The 22,697-nt window shown below is 28.7% G+C and overlaps 3 protein-coding genes across 3 annotated transcripts in view; 1 reads left to right on the forward strand and 2 right to left on the reverse strand.

The window, feature by feature from the left end:
- The window catches only part of LOC107455106 (uncharacterized), an 11,589-nt gene extending 9,418 nt beyond the window's left edge, over nt 1-2,171 (reverse strand). The window contains exon 1 of the mRNA XM_043040190.2: nt 2,030-2,171. The gene's annotated coding sequence lies outside the window, so the exon portion shown is untranslated. The remainder of the gene's footprint in view (nt 1-2,029) is intronic.
- A 2,341-nt stretch (nt 2,172-4,512) lies between these two features.
- LOC107455113 (THAP domain-containing protein 1) lies at nt 4,513-12,941 on the reverse strand. Its single transcript, XM_016072564.3, has 2 exons — nt 12,631-12,941; nt 4,513-9,618 (listed from the first exon to the last, which is right to left on the reverse strand). Exons 1-2 carry the CDS (start codon nt 12,699-12,701, stop codon nt 9,279-9,281), a joined length of 411 nt encoding a protein of 136 aa, XP_015928050.1. The 5' UTR covers nt 12,702-12,941; the 3' UTR covers nt 4,513-9,278.
- A 6,341-nt stretch (nt 12,942-19,282) lies between these two features.
- Nucleotides 19,283-22,697, forward strand: part of LOC107455104 (protein split ends) — a 172,012-nt gene continuing 168,597 nt past the window's right edge. The window contains exon 1 of the mRNA XM_016072547.3: nt 19,283-19,432. The gene's annotated coding sequence lies outside the window, so the exon portion shown is untranslated. The remainder of the gene's footprint in view (nt 19,433-22,697) is intronic.

Below are 22,697 nucleotides of genomic sequence, written 5' to 3' on the forward strand. Positions count from 1 at the left end.
CAGGGGTCTGTCCAGGCCGAATTTACTACCGTTTAGCGGTACCTTCACAAATTCAATTTTAGGTAAAACGGTAGTTTCACAAATTCAACTTTAGGAAAAACGGTATTTTCACAAAATACTTTTTCTTAAAATTTTATTTTTGTCTCCCTTAAGAAACGATAAATCTATATTTTTACCATGTTTTAGTGTTGACTTTTTAATATAATTTTTAATTTTTCACAAATTATGTCAAAATTTTCACAAAATAGGTACTTTTAAGAAAAACCTAGACAGACCCCTGATATATATATATATATATATATATATATACGGATTTGACTGAATTGGATTTACACATGATAAAAATATAAATTAACAAAGAAGTTTTTAGTAAATTTATTAATAATAACATACAATTAACTCAATGATTTATATAGAACTTAATTACATTAGTTGGGTAGTTAATTACATTAGTTTTTATCAAATTTTGAGAGAGCTTAAAAGTCTTGAAAGTAATAATAAACAGCACACTTATATTCTGTTAACATACCTAAAGGTAAAGAGAATCTATATAATATCTTTAAACAAAAATTATTGAGATCATTAAGAAAGTATTTTAGGATTTTATTAATTGATATATGGGTAATGGATTTAAATTTTGTGCCTTTTATCATAAAATTCCTAAGTTTTCTATAACGTTTAAATTACCAGTAATAATATGTTTATGATGTTAATCAACAAATTCAAAATATTTCACTTCTTCACAGTGACATTCATCATCAGATACATTAATTTACCTAAATTTTTAGTAATATCATTATAATTAGAAATAGTTCTGCCAAGAGATTTATTATACTTAAAGCTTTTAATTATGTTGAAATCTCTTAATGGAAACAAGTTTTTTAAATTTTCAGAAATATTATGAAATTTAATCTTATTTAAAATAGGGTTTTAAAAGTTAATAATGAAATATAAGTTATCTAAATTTTTCTTTCTATTTGGTGATATTTTACTTATTTTAGCTTTTACAAGATTGAAACAAATAATTTTGAAGTGTTAATTAATAAAAGAAAAGCTAATATTAAGATCTTGAAACTTATGTAGGTACATCATTATTCTTAAGGCGGAAAACAAAATATTTCATGGTTTTAATATTATAATGTTTATTAAAATCTTTTTCCATATTAGAAATAAAATTTACATTTAATTTGACATTATTAAGAGTTTTTATTATTTACCTCTACTTTGATTTCATTTGTACGCAAATCTTTAATGTGAAAAAGCTAATAAGCAGAGAAGTTATTAAAGTTAACCTAATCTGTGTATGTTGGAAGTTATCGTTTAGCCCGCATGGCAAAATTGTTTAGTATAAAAGCATGTAATGCTATTTTCATACAGTAAATCGATTCTAATTAAGTAATAATAAAAATCATTATTTTGCCATAAAATACATATGTATGCAAGATTGAAACATCAGAGTGTAGTTGCAAGAAAAAGAATAGAAGCAAAGTAAGATGTAGCAAAACCACCAACCAGACAGAGGGAACCCATCTCACCTTTTTTTCTTCGCTCTGTAAAATTAACTATGCTTATTTTAATTATGTATATAATAACATGAAATGAACTTTCTTGTGAGATTTGAAGATGATATCCCTTTAGCACAAAATTGCTATGATATTAGAATGATGCTGTACTTACGTACATATTAGCTGATTATGGCAATTACTATAATTTAAATGTTAAGTTTTTTAACTGGTTTTTAATATTAGTGGAATTCGAAAATGCTAAAATATATATTAAAAAAGTGCATCTAAATTATCTTTAAAATATTTTTTAATGGGGATAATATTGAATGCATACTAATTTCAGAAATATATATATTAATCTTAGTAGGAAAGAGTTAAATTAGATAAAGAGTTACATTCAAATTAAGTAAAATTTGAGAATTGAAGACTTTTAACCGAGCGAGTGGGTACTTATCAGGTTCAGCTACAACCATTTGGATTAAAACCTGAGGATCTGTATTACAAGAACAAAAAAACTTATTTACCTAAATAAATTCAGTCCATAAACATAGAAAACTTATATATTACCAAATATTTATTTACACTAGAAATTTAGAAATGCTTCGTCTGTTTATTTCTGCCCAAGCCGTGGATCAAAAAACTAAAGTTAAGCAACAAATAAAATTATAAAGCAGAATGTAGTTAGATGGCGCTGTCAGCGCTAGATGAATATATGCACCAGATTTTTCTAAAAATGGATACGATTTTTTTTTAATAGCTGTAGTATAAATTGCAGCCAAATTAACTAGTGCAATTTTATCCCCCTTCCCTCTCCTCCTCTTTTCAGTTGTATGGAAATGTATTATATTTTCCCTTTCATACCATTTTTCGTATTTAATTGTCAAAAATATTTTTTAAAATTTCTATGACGCTTTCCTTCTTAATGCAATTTCGAGTTCATCATAGTTTCCTAACTTAAAAGTTTTTAATCTATTTCAAAATCACGATAGAAGTACTTAATTTCATTATATCTCTTTGAATTAAATTTTGTTTTAAAAAAATCAGTGGTGATTAGGATTTAAATTAGTACTTGTCGATACTTTAAAATTTCAGGGAAATTGTCTCGAGCAATAACATTTAAAAATAACGTGGATCATTTTCAAACAATGTTTAAAAATTAGGATCACCTGAAGATATGCCATTGAAATTTTCATCCTCCGCAGAAGAGATTACGTGGTTCTCCAACTTTGGTAAAGAGCGACCTACACGCGAAGTCGAATACTTTACAATTGAGCAGTTTATGATACCACACTCTCGGTCTCTTCACTGGCTGATTAAAGTGGTCACTCACACGCACACTGACCGCGACCAATGATGATTGACTTCAATGATCTACTGGGACCCACGTTTTAGCGATCAGTTCACTGTGGGACCTATCTCGATGGGATATACTGTAAAACTTAGACTCACTTTGCAACCTTAATCGCGTTTTTAATAAATTAACATTATTGCGTTTTTGATCTTTGATAGATTGCAAGAGCTACCTGTTTATGTAATGTAGCAGGACTTGAGCCAAATGTTATAAAATAAGCTAAGAAGAGTAAATTAAAGCAATATTTGGTTTTAACATGACAATAGCTTTAACAGGGGTGATTGTGAGCTGGGGTGATGGTCAAAATTCCGGAAAATTTCTTGAGTTAAAAAAAAAACAGTTTAAATTGAAAAAAATTTAAACAAGGTTTTTTTCCTTTTTCTCAAGATTTCTTAGTTTACTTAAAATATATTTAAAATTTTACATATACCTATACTATTTACTCATACCTATTATGACCTGGAGAAGTAATTAAAATTTACAAATATGTCTTTCTTGAGTTTATGATTATAATAACTATTTACTGATAAAAAATTAATATTAATCATGAGTATAAGCTTATAAAGTATCTGGCTCTCCCTTACAAACAAATAAAATAAACTGTGTTTTTAAGTTCCACCTTTGAAAATTTGGTTTCCGGAAACTTCTGGGATCAATGATTTTTTTAAACATCTGGACCTTCGATCTCCGGAAACTTCCGGATCACTGTTAGCGAAAAATCAGGATTTTTTCCGGAGCCCAATCAGCCCTGCTTTAAAGAAACAAGAGTGAAGTAAAACGTCCCCTATAAACCTTCAGTTGTTTAAGGGGAGGAGAGAAGAAAGAAAAGGAGAAGAGGAGAAAGAAAAAAACATTCCACTTCTATTATCTCTCAAATGTTCATTAACAAAATCGGTCTGATATAACTTTTCAAGGATTTTTCTAATTTTGCTTTATGTCATTAAAAAATACTTGGTTTAAAACTGAAATTCTTTAAAAATTTGTTAAACATACAATAAAAAAATTTTCACTGTTATCAAATATTATAAATAGTTAAAAAAAATTATATTTTGTCTGAAATTTAGATAAACACATTTCATAATTCTTTGGAAATATTTTTTGATTTGCTTGAAAAGTGCTCGAGATGTGTAATATAACATTAACATATACAATTAACACAAAATAACATTAAGTAGAGGGATTAAAATTTTAGACCATTCACTTGGTCAATCTATCAGGATCATAACTTTTCCAAATTGCAACAGCCCTCCTTATTTTGATACTCAAGGTTAAAATCTGTCAGAAAAAAAGGTTATTTTATCAGAACAAGAACGTTTTTGTGTCCTTGTTCATAATTTAATTAATAGCATATTTAAGGTCAAGACTTAAAACGATTATGATTGGAACGTAGTATGCAAAAATGATCATTGGAATAAAAGTTAACCAGATTAATACTTTCAGTTCAATATACCAGTTATTATTATGAATTAAATGAATGAACGTTTTGTTCATAAAACATACATGATTATTATAAAGAAAAATGACGAGTTAACTCAATTTAAATATACTAAACAAGATCAAATAACAGGGTAATAGAGTAAAATAAAGTTTTAAAATATACTGAAATATAATGTATGAGTAAAAACACAGACTACAAGAAAATACCAAGACAAAGAAAACACTTCATAGATTTAATAGTTGAAACTACCAAGTATTTGTTTGCACAAATTTACACATCATTGAACATTAAAACTACATTTAATAGATTTGAAAACTAAATTTAAAAAACTGTAAATTGAGAGTAAATAAACTGAATTATACAACAACGGCGCTTCTATAGCTAAAACAATTTTTGCAACAAAAAATTTTATCGGTATAAAATATTAAGTAAACAGTGTATAACATATAATATATAAGTAAAAAACCGAAATTAAATGAGGTCCTTCAAATAAAATAAATGCACTTAACAAAAAATCAGCAAGGTTAGTAAAAAAAAAATTTTTTTTTTCAAACTTAGCCTTAAAAAAATAAAGAAAAGCTTCAGTGCTGTACGTTAGCACAAAACAAAGTGAATTTTTTAAGCATGTAATTTTTTTTTCTTGTTTCATCACGAACATTTATCAAAAAAACAAAAAATATGTACTTTCCTGTATTCTTCATATATTCTGGATCATTTTCAGCTTTATATTATAAACTTATGACAAATTCATATTTGTTATGAACTCATAACTTCATTCATTCATTAACCTTCAGTCAAGTTTTGTTCATTAACAAAGTAAAGAAATAAAAATAAAAAATAAGTACTCATGAGATTTGGCAACATTACATAAAATAAACATACAAAACTTAGAAGAAAGTTTAAAATGGCTTAATCAGTTTATGTAAAAAAAAGAAATATCACATTATTTAATCCAAGGTAAGAAAAAAAAATTGTGTCTACACCTAAACTAACACATATCACAATAAATCAAAATATTATAATTACAAAGAAAATTAATATTAATTACCATCATGATCAACTTCCTTTATTTTAACTCACAAACTTTTGTAATAAATTTCAGAATGCAATTATTATAAATTTCAGTAATAAAACAGCTACTAACTAAACTAACTCAGTGGCGCGACAGCCCATTAGGAGGGCCAAGGCCGACTGTGCCCATCTCAGTTTTCTTGACCTTGGGCTCTGGGGTGCAGGAGCATATGTTCCGGTCAGGTGGTCAGCCGAACGCGGAACCCCCAGTGTTAGTTCCCAAGCATGCTTGGTACTCATTTTATCGACCCACTGAAGGGATGAAAGGCTGAGTCGGCCTTGCCCGGCCCAAGGATCGAACCAAGGACCTGTGGCACGACAGCGCAAAGCGCTACCGCTCAGCCACCGGGCGTCAAAACAGCTACTGTGAAACTTAATAATGTAAAGCCTCTGACCAGTGAAATTAACTGTATCAAATAACTTGTTCAATTACTTCAATTGGTGAAACAATTCATGATCATAATTTGTTTTTGAATTTATCATAATCATAATTTGTTTTTGAATTATAAAATTTTATTTAATAGTTCAAAAACTAAGAATATAGCATGCTGAATAAAGAATTAACATTTTCAAAATAATTTGTAACAAAGAAGTAATAGCACACCACTACTCAGTTTATAAAAATAATATAAAAATAAGTACAAAGAAAATTAAAGGAATGTTTAGAATATGGTCGGTGGAATGGTCTACTTTTATGATGATAATTATAAATATAATTAAAGTATAAATATAATTAAAGTAGTTCTACATTTATTAGTCACAAAAAGTGTATTTAAGTATTTATTTTCAAAGTTGAACCCTGACGCACCTCTCAGGCTATCAGGGGATGAGGGGGATCATGTTTGGTATCATAAGAAAGGTTTCTCAAAATATTAAACACTTCTAATTCTATTTTTATGGTCTGACATGTATTTCAACAAACATCTTCATTTTAAACCCAGTTTTCATTCTGAAATCACAAACAATCAATGAATCGAAATTTAAGATCTGTAGAAAAAATTTAGGTACTTTTTTGTGATAAATTGGGGCTCTTAACTGAAATTTTGAAGTTAGCTCGATTGAGGTTGGTATCGAGTTTCATATAGCTAGATACGTCTTTTCAATGAGTTTTTAGTTTTTTATATGCATATTTTTTTAGACACTAGAACTTTTATTTACTTTTGAAACATCCTGTATTAATAAACAGAAGACTAATATTAATTAGAAATTTTGTTTTGTATAAACTGAATTTTTTTTTAAAAAATATGAATGCATAAAATAAGATTGAAAAAAATACTAAAAATAAAAAATATTTTTTTCTGCCAGCATAATTTTGTAAACAATGAAAAAAAATCAAAGATCACATTATACTCCAAACAAAAATATTTAAATAGACTTCGTATATTCACGATTTTCTGAGAAAAAGAAGTAGGTCATTATTTTCTGACATATTGTTGTTATTCTTGACAAAGAAAGAATATTATTGTAACATTTCATAAACATATTAGATAAAAGTAAACAGAAACTGTTAAAACTTCAGTATAGATACACCAGCAAGTTGTTTAGTATCTCATTAGAAAAAATTTTATTTAAAAGAAAATTTAAAATATTTGAATTTTTGTAATGATTATATTATGCATAATATATTAATTTTTCATCATTTCAATGATATTCAATTAGTAACATTTTTAATAAAACTCTTAAGTTTTTAATACCGAATCTGTGCACTCCCAAAATAACTAAATGGGAATTTTCATGCACAAACAATTAAAAATTTAATGATTTTATTCAATAGGAAACTATATAATTTTCAAACATTAATTTATAACATTTTCTTGCAACACATGATATGCAAATATGGTATATTTCTTATTCATTATATTTTCCTATCACAGAATTCACAATTTGTTGTATTTATAAAGATGCAAAGTCAATAATAAAATTGCTTTAAAAATATACCAAAAAATTTGATTCTTCTTAAAAATCTCAGATCTCAGGGTATAACAATTTTATTTGAACCAGGTATCCACAAAACCTTGTGGGTCGGGTAGATACTAGATTCATAAAGTTTTATATGGCCTTAATTTGAAAATTTTCGAACGATATTTTAATAAAAGAAAAAGAAAGTAGCTAAGATCAACTACAAATATGAAGTTTTATTACTTTCATTAAATTGAGGATTTTTAGTTCACTAAAAAGTGTTATAGTCTCAAAATTTTTCAACTTCCATGTTATTTTGGTTAAAAAAAAAAATTTTAAAAATTCTAAAATCTTGTTTTTTCAATAATAATATATAAAGAAAATATCAACAAAGAAAAGTAATAATAAAAAGAAAATGATTAAATTTTGATTCTCATGTAAAAGTTTAAGCAAAGACATACAATTTTATATTTAATGCATTAAGTGAAACAATGCTAATATTTATAAATTGTAAAAAAAAGAAATTTTATAACATTAAATTATAATATATTTGTTTTGTTATTAAAATTTAATGTAAGCCCGAAAAAAAATGAAACTAATTATAACATTGTATTAAAGGAATAAAACAGAAGAGAACAAATAATAAAACAAGAATAAAACAAATCAATTATACAATGAATATCTATAAAAATGGATTAAAAAAATGAAAACTTAAAAAATATTTGTACTACAGATTAAAAGTACATACGTATTATATTCTTTAAAAGTAATCATTAAAATGGGAATTTATAATAAATTTTAAAGATCATTACTCATTATAAAAATTCTTCACTTTAATTTTTTTTAAACTAAAATAAATTTTCCTCAATTTTTTTGACATTCATTCAAATAGTAAAAAAGGTAGGAATATACAGTAATAAATTTATCATAATTGACAAAATTAAATTATCAAACATATCATTAATTTTCAGCTATTTCAATACATAAAATTGAAGAAGCATTTTTTTTTTTTTTTAAATAATAAATTGTATAAAATTTAACAATACAAAATACATGTGATACAAGTTACTTACTTTATAGGTAATTGATAAAAGCAATATATATGGTATGAGCAATATTATGAATTGTTAATTCAGTTTTATGAAGAAAAAATTTTTATTCAGTTTTAAAATTTAAACCAAGTTCTTTAAAAACAGTTATCAATACTTTAATTTATAAATAATATTATAGCATCTACATCACTTCATTTTGTATCTTAAAAAGAGATACAAAATTTCTTTAAAAATATTTGTAAAAAATTTTTATTTTAGTTTTTTTAATCAAAAGAAAAATATGAGAAATTTATTTTAAAACATGTTTAAAATAATCAGCTCAAAAAAGACATGTGGCAGTAAAAGAATACATGTTAAATTGACTTAGTCTAAATTATTTGTTAAAAGCTAAATTTTTTAATTGCTATTGTGATTAAATACATTTGCTTTTTGCTCAAGATTTCATTTTATAAAGCATCCTTTTAGTTTTCTAAGCTAAAATGCTTCTCATCATGTTATTAACAATAAAAAATAAGAAAAACAGTGCATAGAAGAAAAATTCCATGCAATCAAGCAAAGAAACGTGTCTCAAAAGATGTAAATACTTCAGCTAAATATTAAAAAACACTTGCAATGTATTTAGTCAAACTCTAAAAATACTTATTAAAAAATTTGACAAAAAACATTTACATTAATCACAATTTGCAACAATGTCAACAGCTTCTAGAAGTACTTTTACGAGGAAACTTTTTAATAAAGCATTCAACTGAATTATGGTGGTTTAAACAATTGCTATGATTTTAAGAAAGTAATACCCACATTATCTATAATTAATTTTGAATATCAGTTTTACATTGAGTGCACATATTCTAAACAGCATTATGCACTAAAAAATCACAATTAATAAAAGATTATTAAATGTAGATTTTGCTCATTTCTTAAAATGATCACAAGTTTAGAAGCATTTCAATTTTTGCAACATTTCATGTTGATTCTTCCTCATCCTCAGCTAATTTTGATGTTGCCGAATCCTGCTGTTCTTCACCTTGTTTACCCTCATCACTGGTTTCAGCCATATCCACATCACTCGCTTTTTCTTTTATCACTTTTTTCTTTTTTATAGACTCAGTATAGCTTGCAATGGAAAACTTTGTGGGACAGGCATCATTTTTTAAAGTTCTCCTGTTATGAACTCCCTTGATAACAAAACAATCTTCAGTAAAATGTTCAGAGCAAAGCACACTATATTTAGATGGCTCCCAGTTACCTCGCTTGATTTGGTATAACCATAACTTTAAGAGATGTTGATTATTCAAGGGAAACCTTAAAAATAAAATAAGAATAAACCTCTATTACAATTTACAAAATGCTAGAACATATATAATGCTTGCAATCTTCAGGGGAAGAATATAATTTGAGAATTATTATATACTTACCTTCATTTATCATTGCATTCAATAACAAATGCTCTTAAAGCAAAGTATAAAAAAAAAAAATAAACAAATTAAATCAAATTAATTTGATTTCATTCAGTTTTTTTAAGATACTTTTTTTTTTTCAAATTTCTTTTAAGATATTTATTAAGATATTTGTTTTATAATTATCTAAATCTTGTAAACATTATGATTAAAATATTAATAAAAATAAATCACAACAAAACCTTTGAAACTATATTACTGCATTAAAAATTGGTTTATAGTAATAAATAATACAGTAAAAAGCACAGTTCAAAATTTTGGAAATGAAATAGAAAACTGATTAACTACTGAAAAACAGGCTAAAATGCAGAAATTATAAAAAAATTAATTTTGAAAAATTAATCAGACAATAAGAAAGGGCAATCTGAATTTTCTTTAAAATTGATTGAAAATATTCACTTTAAGATTTGGTAATAGACTTTTAATATTAAAATTTTGTTTCGAAGATTTCATTTTAAAGCCAGAAACTGGTAGGGTTTCCATTACTATAACTGCACAATAACTAATTTTTATAGATGTATCAGTATATATATTTATAAATATGCCTTAAATTTTTATTTTGTTCTTCATTTGCATTTTGTAAAGTCTAAAAGAATTATAATAAATTTGAAATATTATTTAAAAATGGAGGAATTTACTTCATGCAATTTCGCCAATTAAAATTTATTAACAAATTAGAAATTTACAATAGATTTCAAAACTATAAAATCAATAGAAAATTTAAACAATCTCTATAAAAATAGTTTAAAAATTTTTATATTGATGATTTCTATTTTAAAAAAAATTTTCGATTTCAACCAATTCGATTTTCAGTTATTTATTTTTTAAATCTGTTGGTTTATTGGAATTCACAAACCCTTGTATGAAATAAAAGAATTACAGTGAAAGAACTAGTAAATTCTTCCCCCTGCTTTTTTTTTCTTTCAAAAAATAATAATGTATACAAAGTTGATAACCAAATAAAAGAACATTTTCTTTAGCTAACAAACAATTTTTTATGAAAAACTAATTTTACTTCAGCTGGCTTCAGTTGTAAATTATATTATTCAATTATCCAAGGGTGATTCTGAGCCCAACTCAAAAATCCTGAAAATTTCTCGACGAAAATCTTTAATAACGCATTTCAAGAAATTTATATCTTTATAAATTTAAATCATTGGTATTTCCTAAACATGAAATTCTAAAGAAATTATATGCAGTATAATTTAAATGAATAATTATTTATAAGTCTACTTTTATCTCTAATCACATTTATTATCCTACCAGAAAAAATATTTACGAATGAAAGAGATGAGATGCCAAGTATATATTCTAGTTCTAATATTTCAGAACAAAATATACAAGAACTTCTAGACATAAATGTGATTGATAATTTCTTGAAACTTCTGGATCTTGGATTTCTGCAAACTTCTGGATCGCGGTTTGTGAAAAACCTGGATTATACTTATTCTAAACAATGCACGGGTTTACGGAAATTTATCCTTTATTAAGAGAAAGAGGAAAAATAAAATAAGAGCATTCTTGTTACACCAAAGAATTACTCTAGACTAACATCCATTAATCAAAACAAAGTTAATTAAAATTATGAAATAATCACATTTCACATTTTTTTTTATTAATTCGACAATGGCTTGGAAAATGTATAATGATTTCAAAACTGGCCAGATAATTTTTAGCATTGCCAGATTCCCACATTTGCAGTCAACAAAAATAAATACATTATAAAAGAAAAAAATTCTATATCTTTGAAAAATTTATTTCATCATTTTATTCTTTAATTCGGAAAATAAAAAAAAATTTGCACTTATCAGAGTAGGGCCACTTTGATAGAGATACATCAATGTGTAGAAACCATATCAGAAAAAAGCACCGCAAATACCACCTCAATGGGAGCAAGCGTAGAACTTACAAAAATTTAGTTAATAGTCCGATTACCAGAAACGAAAAGATAATACTAGCGCATACACATTTTTACTGGTTCGTTTACATGTCCTTTTCCCCCTTTTTTTGGTTAAAAAGTTAATAAAGCGTAATTAAATGTAATAGAATACAATGAATGAAATATGCTATTTTGTGAAGAGAAAATAGACTAAAAGTTTGACTCAAAGATGTTGGTAAAAAAAAAATCAAAACATATAATCCCTTTGCATTCCCCAGGATGACCACTAATAAGTACATTTCAGTAGTCTGAGCCAAATTTTAGCGGTTTTCGTTATATTTCATTTATTCAATGCTTATTAAGAGCCCTGTTGACAATCGCTATTGTCTTTCGATCAGTCAAGTTTTTTCAGCATGAAAAGAACACTCACATAAAAAAAATAAATTTTTTTTGAACAATATTTTAATCCAAGAGCATTGAGTCAGCCTTTTGTACAGGCTGCTTCCATCTTATTAAATAACAAATAATTTTCTTACAACTCTTCTTGGATAAAAAAATTACCAACTTGATTGCCTGATCACATGGAAAAAAGGTGAGGTTTCAAAAGGGGTAAGTTCTCTTTAAAAAAAATTTCCAGGTTAAAAATTTATTTGGCGCATTAGCGACTGTAGTTGGCGCAACAAATCACGATACGGAAATATCCCCCTAGTGAAGTAAAGGGACATAAATATTTTTTTAATTACTACATTACGAAAGCTAACATTTATGCATAATTCCAGACATAGGCAATGAATATTAATTAAAAAGTGGCTGAAATTGTCTAAGATATTGATATGGAATATACTTGAATTAGCACACGAATTTTCATCCCAGACAATCAAATTGGTATTACATTTGCTCCTATACCATCTTAGCACAAATAAGGATCTGTTTAAATTCAGACAAATTAAATATTTCATTTGTTGCTTTTTTTCTTACCTGTGGAATGTTATATTAGTTCCTTTAGTATTCTTATTTTTGCATCCCACAGCACTGCAAGAGTTGACCATAGCTCCTTTAAGAAACAATAATCCGATTCCTAATATAAGAATACTGTAATATTATGTAAATAAAGAGAATATGAAACTTGTCTGGCGGTAAAAATGTCAAACAGCCGACGCCATTCCAGAACACCTGCTGCCAGATTTAAAGAGAGCCAAAAAGATTTCAGTTTTTTAAGGTTTAGTTAACTAAACGACCGTTTGCACTGTGTATAAAAATGCAAGGAAGCTATCCCCTCTACAGAGGATCAAAATTGTGATAGCATGTTTTCGGATCATCCTCAGGGATTTTTCCAACTCGTCGTCAATAGCCTATTGCGTAGCTCTAGAGAGACGTAAATAAAGTACATAACTAACTTATATAACCAGAAAAATATTTTGAAATGGCAAAAGTAAAAACACAATTTAACATTAATGCCAATCCGGCAATCAGTGATATGGAAAATATTTTACAGAACATTTCATGAATAGAATCGAGTTTATACAAAAAAATTTGGTTTAAAAAAAGTCCCGGAGAAAAATTAGTCAGGGCTTGGCATTATATCACATGTTTTTGCTATAATCAAGTTATCATAATTCTGAGCACCTTCCGAGTATTTTTCTTACAGTAAGAAAATTCAGCTTAAAAAATTCAGTTACAGTAAGAAAATTCAGCTTAAATAACAATTAAGATCTGTTAATCTGTTGATTGATTACCAGTCTAGAATTTACGCAATTTCGTTTTTTTTAGTTGTTGTAAAAAACGATAAAAATTGCGTATTTCTTTTAGTACATATTTCAAATCTATATGTGTCCCTCAGTGGACTGATCGTTAAAACACGGTTCCCAGCAGATCACCGAAGTCAAGCATCACTGGCTTCGGTCAGTGTGCTGGTGGGTGTCCACTTGGATCAGTCTGCGTAGGGACCGAGGGTGTGCGGCATTGGTCCTCGTTAAACTGTTCTACCGTAAAGTGCTCGACTTCGCGTGCAGGTCGTCGGGCTACCGAAGCAGTGGTGCCATCCCCTCTGCAGAGGATCAAAATTGTGATGGCATGTCTTCGGATCATCCTCAGGGATGTTTCCCAGACCGTCGCCAATAGCCTATTGTGCAGCTCTAGTGCGACGTAAGTGATTGTTGTTAATTTACGTTGCACTAGAGCTGCACAATGGGCTATTGGAGACGGTCTGGGAAACATCCCGGAGGATGATCCGAAGACATGCCATCACAATTTTGATCCATCTATGATACAATTTTGATCATTTTATGAACAATCTAATAGTTTTCAAATGACAACTGCCAGCAAGGAAACTTTCAAAAACTATATTTAATTGTGCTAACCTAAAATTGCATACTAAATATAAATAATTATTGAAAACGTGCAAGTTGAATGAAATTTGCTTTTGCCCTTATTTTTATTAAACAGATTTCACGTGATGCGACCAATAATTAAGAAATTTATTCTCCTTGATTTTACGTGCTTGTGCTCACCTGACATATAGAAAGTTGGGCGAATTGTAATTAAATATATATGTAATTTACTTTTCTAAATGAATAGAGCTATAAGATAGAAAATATCACTGTTACTATCTTCAAGATATTTGAAAACTGAATCGTTTATAGCAAAATGTAAAACAATGGCTAACTTTTAATCAATCAGAAAATTCCATTTCGATTTTCGCTGATACCGCTGGAATCGTTTGTCGCAGAATGTTCTAATGTCGACAGTGACCTTCCTCGTGCTTTGAACTATCTGTATGCCAAGTTTCATAGCTTTCTGTCGGATGGTTCATGAGTCTATAAAGGACAGACAAACAGACACACCTTCATTTATATATATATAGATATTATTTTTTAAGAAAAGAAACTTTTATCACGTGAGATATTGAGAGTTGAAAATCAAATTTGATGCATGTTAAAAGACTTTTGCACCTTCCTTTAATACTTAAAATTTTAAAATATCGCAATGATTCTTACAATTCAAACTAACATTGCATCTCAATTATTCAACTCAAACAACACTGTTAACTGATGCAAAAACGTTAACTAAATTACAGATATATATAAAATCAAATCCTTTCTTTATTAAAGTCATACTTCTATTAAATCAGAGTTAAAAGTGAGAAAGATGCATTATCCCTAAAAAAAATAGCCACATTTAAATATCAAGAAAATGGTCATAGTCCAATAGATATTGTGTTAAGAATCGCTTTGCATAAAAAAAAAAAAAGAAAAACGGTTCAGCTTGGGTGCGTATTGTGGGAGAAAAGCATAGCATTATGCCGGCTCTATGGAGAAAAAAGAAAAGTCAGACCACCATAGTGGCCTATAGTTCATGACGTCACAGCAACTGCGAGAATCAGTTCTTAGGCTTTCTTCTCCAGTGAGTGTTGCTAGATCCCCTAAATGTTACTAGTGATTTTTTTAAATGTCAATTCATAGGCCGGGATAGCCTGGGCGGTAGATCACTGGACCCATGTCCAAGAGTTCGTGGGTTCGATCTCCGCCGGCCGAAGACTCCCCGTGTAGTAAATGATGACTGTTGCACGTTAAAACTGTCGAGTCGCAAAGTCCTCCATGTTCTCATAACAAATCAATACCTCTGGGGGTACTGATCTAGAAGTTTCTCTGTCTTCTGGATTGGGCTCAAAATTACAAGGCCACGATGTTGAATATTAGTAGTCGTAAACCCGAAAATTGGGTCGGCTGTTCGAAGACGGATATAAAATAAAAATGTCAATTCATTGAGAGTTTACAAAAATTGAAAGAAATCTAAGCTCAAATTTACTAATACATCACAATTAACTTATATTATAGTATAAATCATTTGTAAGTAAACAACATGTAAATTTGTCTTATATTTTCGACCAGAGGAGCCCCTTGTGCCTAAGCTTCGGATTTCTAAATCAGACCCTACGCTTGAATTCCTATAAAAGTTTAAAAATAAATAAATAATAATAAATTACTTTTTCTTTTATTTATTGTTATTAAATAAAAATCAAGACAAAAAAGTTAAATATATAATCATCATCCTTTAAGTTATAGCCAAATAAACCTGCAGAATAAAGCTATTTTATATAAAATTTTCATAAATTTAATTAAAGATAATCATGATAAAGATACAGGATGTCAAAAAAATATGTTAATGGTCAAATATTGCTCGAGAAATATTCACGAGATCAAAAATTTTTAAATACTTTAAAAGATGAATTTATTGATGACAAAATTGACCTACAGTCTCAACTGTTACGTATGGGGCTGTGGCCACTTCAGAATCTATAATATGAATCCTTATTTTTTACTGTGGATTGACTTGGATTCTCCAGAAAAAGTATCCCTATTTCAGCTACGAGATTTGGCATTTTGTCACAGATGTACAAATTGTATAAAACAATTTCGGAAATACACGTAAGATCAAAAAAATAAATAATAAGAAATAAAAATACATAATATAATAAAAACAGAAGTGTTTGATATTTTGAAGAAAAAAAATTTATGGCAACAAACTCGACCCCAGTCTCTGAAGTTGTAATTCAATTTAGAGTACTTTTTTTTTGGAAAAACCAAATCTGCAATAAAAAAATGGGGTTTCAAATTATGATTTTGAAGTCGACCCCCTTCCATTTATTGGAAGTGATTTGAGGATCGGGATTTGTATAATTAAATGAATATTTTGAAATATTTAATAAGACCTTCAACCTTAAAAAAAATTATAACTTTAATATACTTACTATAACATAACGAAATCAATTCTAAACATTTAAAGAATTTTTTTAAATCTAAAAGTGATCAAAATAAATAATAGTTACAGGATTTATTAACAACAAATAAATGATTTATACAGATTAAATTATTTTACTCCAAATAAAAGGTAGAATTCTGTTATCAGTTTATGTTTAAAAATAAAAACGTGAACTAGGCTTTTAATTTTTTACTTAGCAATTTTCAGACACAAGGTCGGTAATTAGAGATAATTCTGAAGATTTGCAATTTTCTTCCAATACTTGGATCCAGGACTTCCTTTGTCTTACAGTTATTTGTCACATAGAGCTGCAGTTGAAATTTGAGTAAAGTTATTCGGAAAGTGATTGAAAACTTTGGTGAACTATGCTATCGTGCTCAAAATTTTAAATAGTGCTTGATGCTAATCCAATTTAATATTATTTTATAAATAATGACAGTAAAATTAATGGCGATATTATCACTACTTCATTTTATCGAAATTTCTACCTCTTTTAAGTAGGAAAACCACAGAAACTTACAAACATAAAAATAAATAAAAATTTTAAAAACTACTTTTTTAAAATGCTTCAAATTGAAAAACGAAATGTTTGACATTTTGTCAGAGAGGAAATGGAAAAAATAAAAGTATTTCCTACTTAGACTACTTGAAAAACGTATTTTTAATAAATTTCAATTTGTTGTTTTTAAATGTCTGAAACGTTTAAAAACCCACTATTAATTTTACCTGTGCGTTTTTGATAAGTTAAGGTCAGAGCAACTTTATGTTAGATTGCTTACTAATTAATTTTAATAAACGCTTCAAATTTAAAACAGAAGTTGATTATCAATAAAAAATTTAAATAATGATCCTGCTTGCTTCCATAATTTTAATTCATTTTGTTAACTGTGGAGTCAAAATATACAATTAAAAAAAATTCATTCACTTTATTAACAACAAAATATTAAACTCGCTTGTAAAACATAATTTTATAAAATTATTTATCACGTCGTCAGCCATATTTTGCGCTATCCTTTATGAGACAAAGGTTTAAATTTATTCAGCTGCCACTTTTGGCGAGACATGCCTGCTCTTGCCAAAAAAATTAAGGTTATGATGTCGGAATTAGAAAGGCGCGTCCCGGCCAAGATGGAACTGTCGAATTTTACGATTTCTGCTACATTATTAATTAAAATAAAAAGATGTTGGCTCATAAAACAAAACTCTTCGATTTCTCACAACTAAAAAAAAAAAAAATCCATACCTGTATTCTTAGAAAATAGGATGCTCTGAACACACATGAAAATCGGGACAAAAAATTTTTAACCAGGAAAATACGGGCAACTACGAATCCTGTAATAACGGTCAAAGTTCCATTTTGAGATACAGAGTTTTAATGTCAAATTAGTGTTTAGTGTCATATTTTGCAGCAAAAATGATACGAACTAGCTTCAGAATAAAATGAAAGTGATTTGCATAAATATAAAGGGGAGGATAACATAGGAGTGGTGCCGTTTTTAATACGAGAAGTTAGACAATTATTCGAATAAGACTTAAAATCTCGTGAGTCCGAAATTTCATTAATCCATATGCGATGAGTGATTCCCTCTGCAGAAGATCAAAATTGTGATGGCTTCGGATCATCCTCAGGGATGTTTCCCAGACCGTCGCCAATAGCCCATTGTGCAGCTCTAGTGCGATGTAAATGAACTAGAACAACAACAACAGCGATGATTGAATTCCATTAGTTATAACAAAACACTTTATAACATAAAAATATGTTTAACAAGAACGAAGAATGATGTTAACGCTACAGATTCTGAATGGAATTTGGAAACAGAATATTAATCAACTTTTACATCACTGCGCCATCTGTGAAACATATAATTAGCATGTCTTTTGTAGAAACTATCAAGTGCATTCTAAAAGAAGAAATCAAATTGTATACAAATTCGATAAAACATTCGCATTTATTAGAATAAAATCGCTTTTAATGATTACTTAAATCACGTTTGCAGTAATTAGCTTTTTTGCATTTTAATTTTCAGGTTTAATTTTACTCAACAGCTACTAATTTTAAAGTTGTTGTTGTTAATTTACGTCGCACTAGAGCTGCACAATGGGCTATTGGCGACGGTCTGGGAAACATCCCTGATGATGAGCTTCTCACGAATCCTCACAATTTTGATCCTCTGCGGAGGGGATGGCACCCCCGCTTCGGTAGCCCGACGACCTGCACGCGAAGTCGAGCACTTTACGGTAGAACAGTTTAACAAGGACCAATACCGCACACCCTCGGTCCCTACGCAGACTGATCCAAGTGGACACCCATCCCTAATTTTAAAGAAGAAAATTGAACTAATCTTATTTCAAATTCATTTTCCCATACTAAGTCCTTGTAGTCTAACCGAGATATACAAGAAAAATAGAATTTTTATTATTTTTTTTTATCTTGATAAACCTCAGGGTGCTGACTAAACTTGAAATTCAAGGTATAATATAATCTTGCGCGATATATTAGACTCACCTTAGAAGTTGATCAACCAATAATTATAGTTTTCGACTCCTTTCTCAAATTTAACTTTCAAACCAGCTCTAAGGGCAAACGAAGGTCGGACCAACCTCACTTTCATTTTGTTCAGTTATTGACACCTATATATAAATTACAATACCAATAATAATAACTTTATTTAGTTTTACTTTTAGTAATACTTGGAAAATCAATTTATAAGAAAAAAAGTTTAGAAGTTCAAGAACAACACAAAAAAAAAACTTTCTTTTTATTTTTGTGTGAAGATAAATTTCCATTGTCTTTTAGGGGGCACCTTGACAATTTTCTCACACTTTTAATTTAAAAATAGTAATCCATCTTGGTACATCTGAAAAACGAACTTTCTTTGTTTTGAATTTGAACTTGTGGAACAGGCTTTTGTGTAGGAGTTGGCAACAATCAATCATCGGCTCGGGTTTCAGTTTCGTCTAAAAATCTGTAGAGAACAGCGGCCATAAATTTACGAATTTCTCGCATTCCAGAACTGAGGTAAGTTGTATTATCGAAATTTTAATTGTTATTTTACTTTAAAAAATTTCAGATAAAAGCGATTATTTTTTAAAAAAATCTAAAATGGAAGTGTATCTTACATAAATTTTAAAATTTTGTGATGTTTTACATTTTAAAAATCTAATATTTCTCCAAAGGATAAGATATCTTTAGAGTAGTGGTTCCCAATTTTTTTTTGTCTTAGGATTCCTTAACACTAGATTGCCTAAGGAAGTAATTTTGACTGCTTTTAATTTCAATTAGAAAAACTATGTATAGATATAATCACACAATTTCTAACAATTTTGTACAACATATAATTTTTATTGTTATATCACTGTAACTAATATAAAAAATTAATTTTAACCAAATTTCTTTACGCATTATTCATTCATTTACAATCCAGTTATTTTGATTGCTTTTGGGCAATATAGGTATAAATCAAGTTCCAGTCTTTCTAGTGTTAATGATAGACTTAATTTTGGCGGAACCCCGAGATTAAACTTCATTGGCGATTGTGAACGTATTAATTAACAAAAGAAAATATGTAATAATCTAAATTTGTTTTCTTTTTTTTTGTTAATATAAGGTGAATTAACGGGAAAATAAATTTTCCATCAGGATTTTATGAAGGGGAAAAAAAACATAAAACTTTGAAATTGGGTTTTACTTCAGACAGTTGAATTCTATAGTTCAATTCTAGTGTAAGCATAATCTGAAAAAAAAAAAAAAAATAGCTGAAATACGGTTCCCGTTAAAATAAAAACGAAAAAGGACGAAAATAAATGTAGAGAATAGTTATAAGAGGAACATACTTCATTGTTGTATTTGGTTATTTTCATCTGTTGCGAAATACACTAATGTAATTTTTCATAAATGTATATCCGTTTCATAATTCGTTAATTATGTTATAAAAACAGTTTTGAAATTTCTTTCTAGTAGAAATATTTTAATTAAATAATTTAATAAAAATGATGGAAATATTAAAGGAATTATCGATTATTAATTCGATACAAATTTAATTGCAGGTTTCAAAAACCATAACTCGTTAGAAAAAAAAAAAAAAATTACGGACCATTTTTTTCTGATTTCTGCCCCTCAAAATAGAGGATAACCGTAGTTTGGGAAACATGGTTCAGGAGAGCGGTCCAATGTTTGGATTCCTTAATATTAATTTTACATTTAGAGTATTTCGCTATATCGAGAAAATTTTTAAGCCAGTTCTAAAATTTTGGCACACAATCGTAAAGTTCGTTTATTCTAAGCAAAAAATAATTTTTAATAATCCTTTATTATTTTATTTTTAGATAAACGAACTTTATATTCGTTTGCAAAAATTTTTTGAATTCGCTCAAAAATTTCACGAGATATGGCGAAATACGTAAAATTAATATTATTTGTTCAAAATGCTGAATATTGGTGTCATATTTCCAAGATTACGGCTATCCCCTATATTTAGATAACCGAAAATCTGTCGAAGATATACAAATATATAAGGTACGTTTTTGAGTCTGATTTCGCTTGCATTAATTTTTTAGCATATTTGAGGACACCCTCTCTAACCATTAAAAATGAATCTTAGTACGTGAAAATCCGATTATTAGATCACAAGTTATTTAGGGTGTCTCAATTATTTACTTTTAGCGCACTACATATCACGGCACCGTACGACACTTATTTCCCCAGTATTATAACTGTTAAGTATTTGTGCTCTCTTAATAATTTTATTTTATATTATAACCGTCGTTGAACAGTCGACGGTTATAATATAAAATAAAATTATTACAATTACAATTTTATGGAATTACGACTACTACTGTTAAACTCCGTAGCCTTGTAATTTTGAGTCCAATTCAGAAGACAAAGGAACTCCTGGATCGATCATCGGGAGAAATTTGCCTTTGTGGAGGACTTTTTGATGGAGCGAACCCGCATTTCGTTACATGGAGAGGAAGACCACGAGAACCTCCCACGGTTAGCCTGACGACAAGGGGACTCTAACTCATGATCCGTCTACCACTGAGGATAATTCACGTCAGCACTGTGGTCGGTGCAAGCCGGATGCGGAATTTGTATCTACTAGGATTCGAACCCGGTTCGCCGCATTGGAAGGCGAATGCTTTATCTCCCGAGCCATCGCGGCTCTGTCTTAATAACTGACAAATATCTCAACTTGGCAACAAATAACTCAAATTGAAAATCTGCATTGTACCTATATTAGTATATTTGGTACCTATAACATAGCCCTTCAATGTTTGAGTTTTGTACGAAATACATTTATCAGGGGTAACAAAACAAAGCCGAAATTGTAAAATAAAATAGAATTCTTTTAAAATCTTGAAAGAAATTTAGAACATGAGCATTTATCAATCCGACCTTTAATAAACTGTTTAAAATATTTGAAAGTAAGACTGCAAAAAGTTCTTTTAATTCTAATTCATTAATATGCTATCTTGCTACCACTGGAAAAATATTTTGTGAAATTACGAAAATCTGTTGTAGAATTCTAATTATTAAAACAGAAAAAATTATCATAATACCAATAATATGTGCGCATTACCAAAATCAATTAAGTGTCATCTGCGCATTTATTCCCATCAATACATACCTGTATTACCAAAGCCGCGATGGCTCAGGGGTTAGAGCGTTCGCCTTCCATGAGGGTTCGAGCCGAACCAGTAGCCAAGCTTTGGGCTATATGGTAAAGGGTCCATAATGACCTAGGTACATGTCCAAAGCTTGGAGAAAAGAAAAATCCCCTTGCTGTCAGGCTAACCCTGGGAAGTTCTCGTGGTCTCTCTCTACATGTAACGTAAATGCATGTTAGTTCCATTAAAAAGTCCTCCACGAATGCCAATTTCTCCCAATACTTGATCCAGGAGTTCCCTTGTCTTCTGGATTGGGTTCAAAATTACAAGGCAACGGAGTTGAACATTAGTAGTCGTAAATGCTTCTGCTCCCCTTGCCCATTTTTCCGACGTGCTGCTATAGATCGCCACCAAACCTAACCTTCTTGAGTCAAGAAGTTAAGCTTCGATTGATTAGTAGTCGTAAAACCATAAAATAGGGTCAGCTGTTAAACGACGGTTATAAAATAAGAACATATTGCCAATATTAATTAAGTATTGGTGTCAATTGCTATCTATTTCGTTTCTCCTGAACAAATAGCACTTTCCCATAAATTTTGCATTTCAACACATGACTATTTTTTTCTTTCTCTATTGTTAAAGCTCTTTGGATAATTTTATAATAGAAACAGCTGAAA

Source organism: Parasteatoda tepidariorum, chromosome 1, assembly GCF_043381705.1.
Source record: "Parasteatoda tepidariorum isolate YZ-2023 chromosome 1, CAS_Ptep_4.0, whole genome shotgun sequence".
NCBI lineage: Eukaryota > Metazoa > Arthropoda > Arachnida > Araneae > Theridiidae > Parasteatoda > Parasteatoda tepidariorum.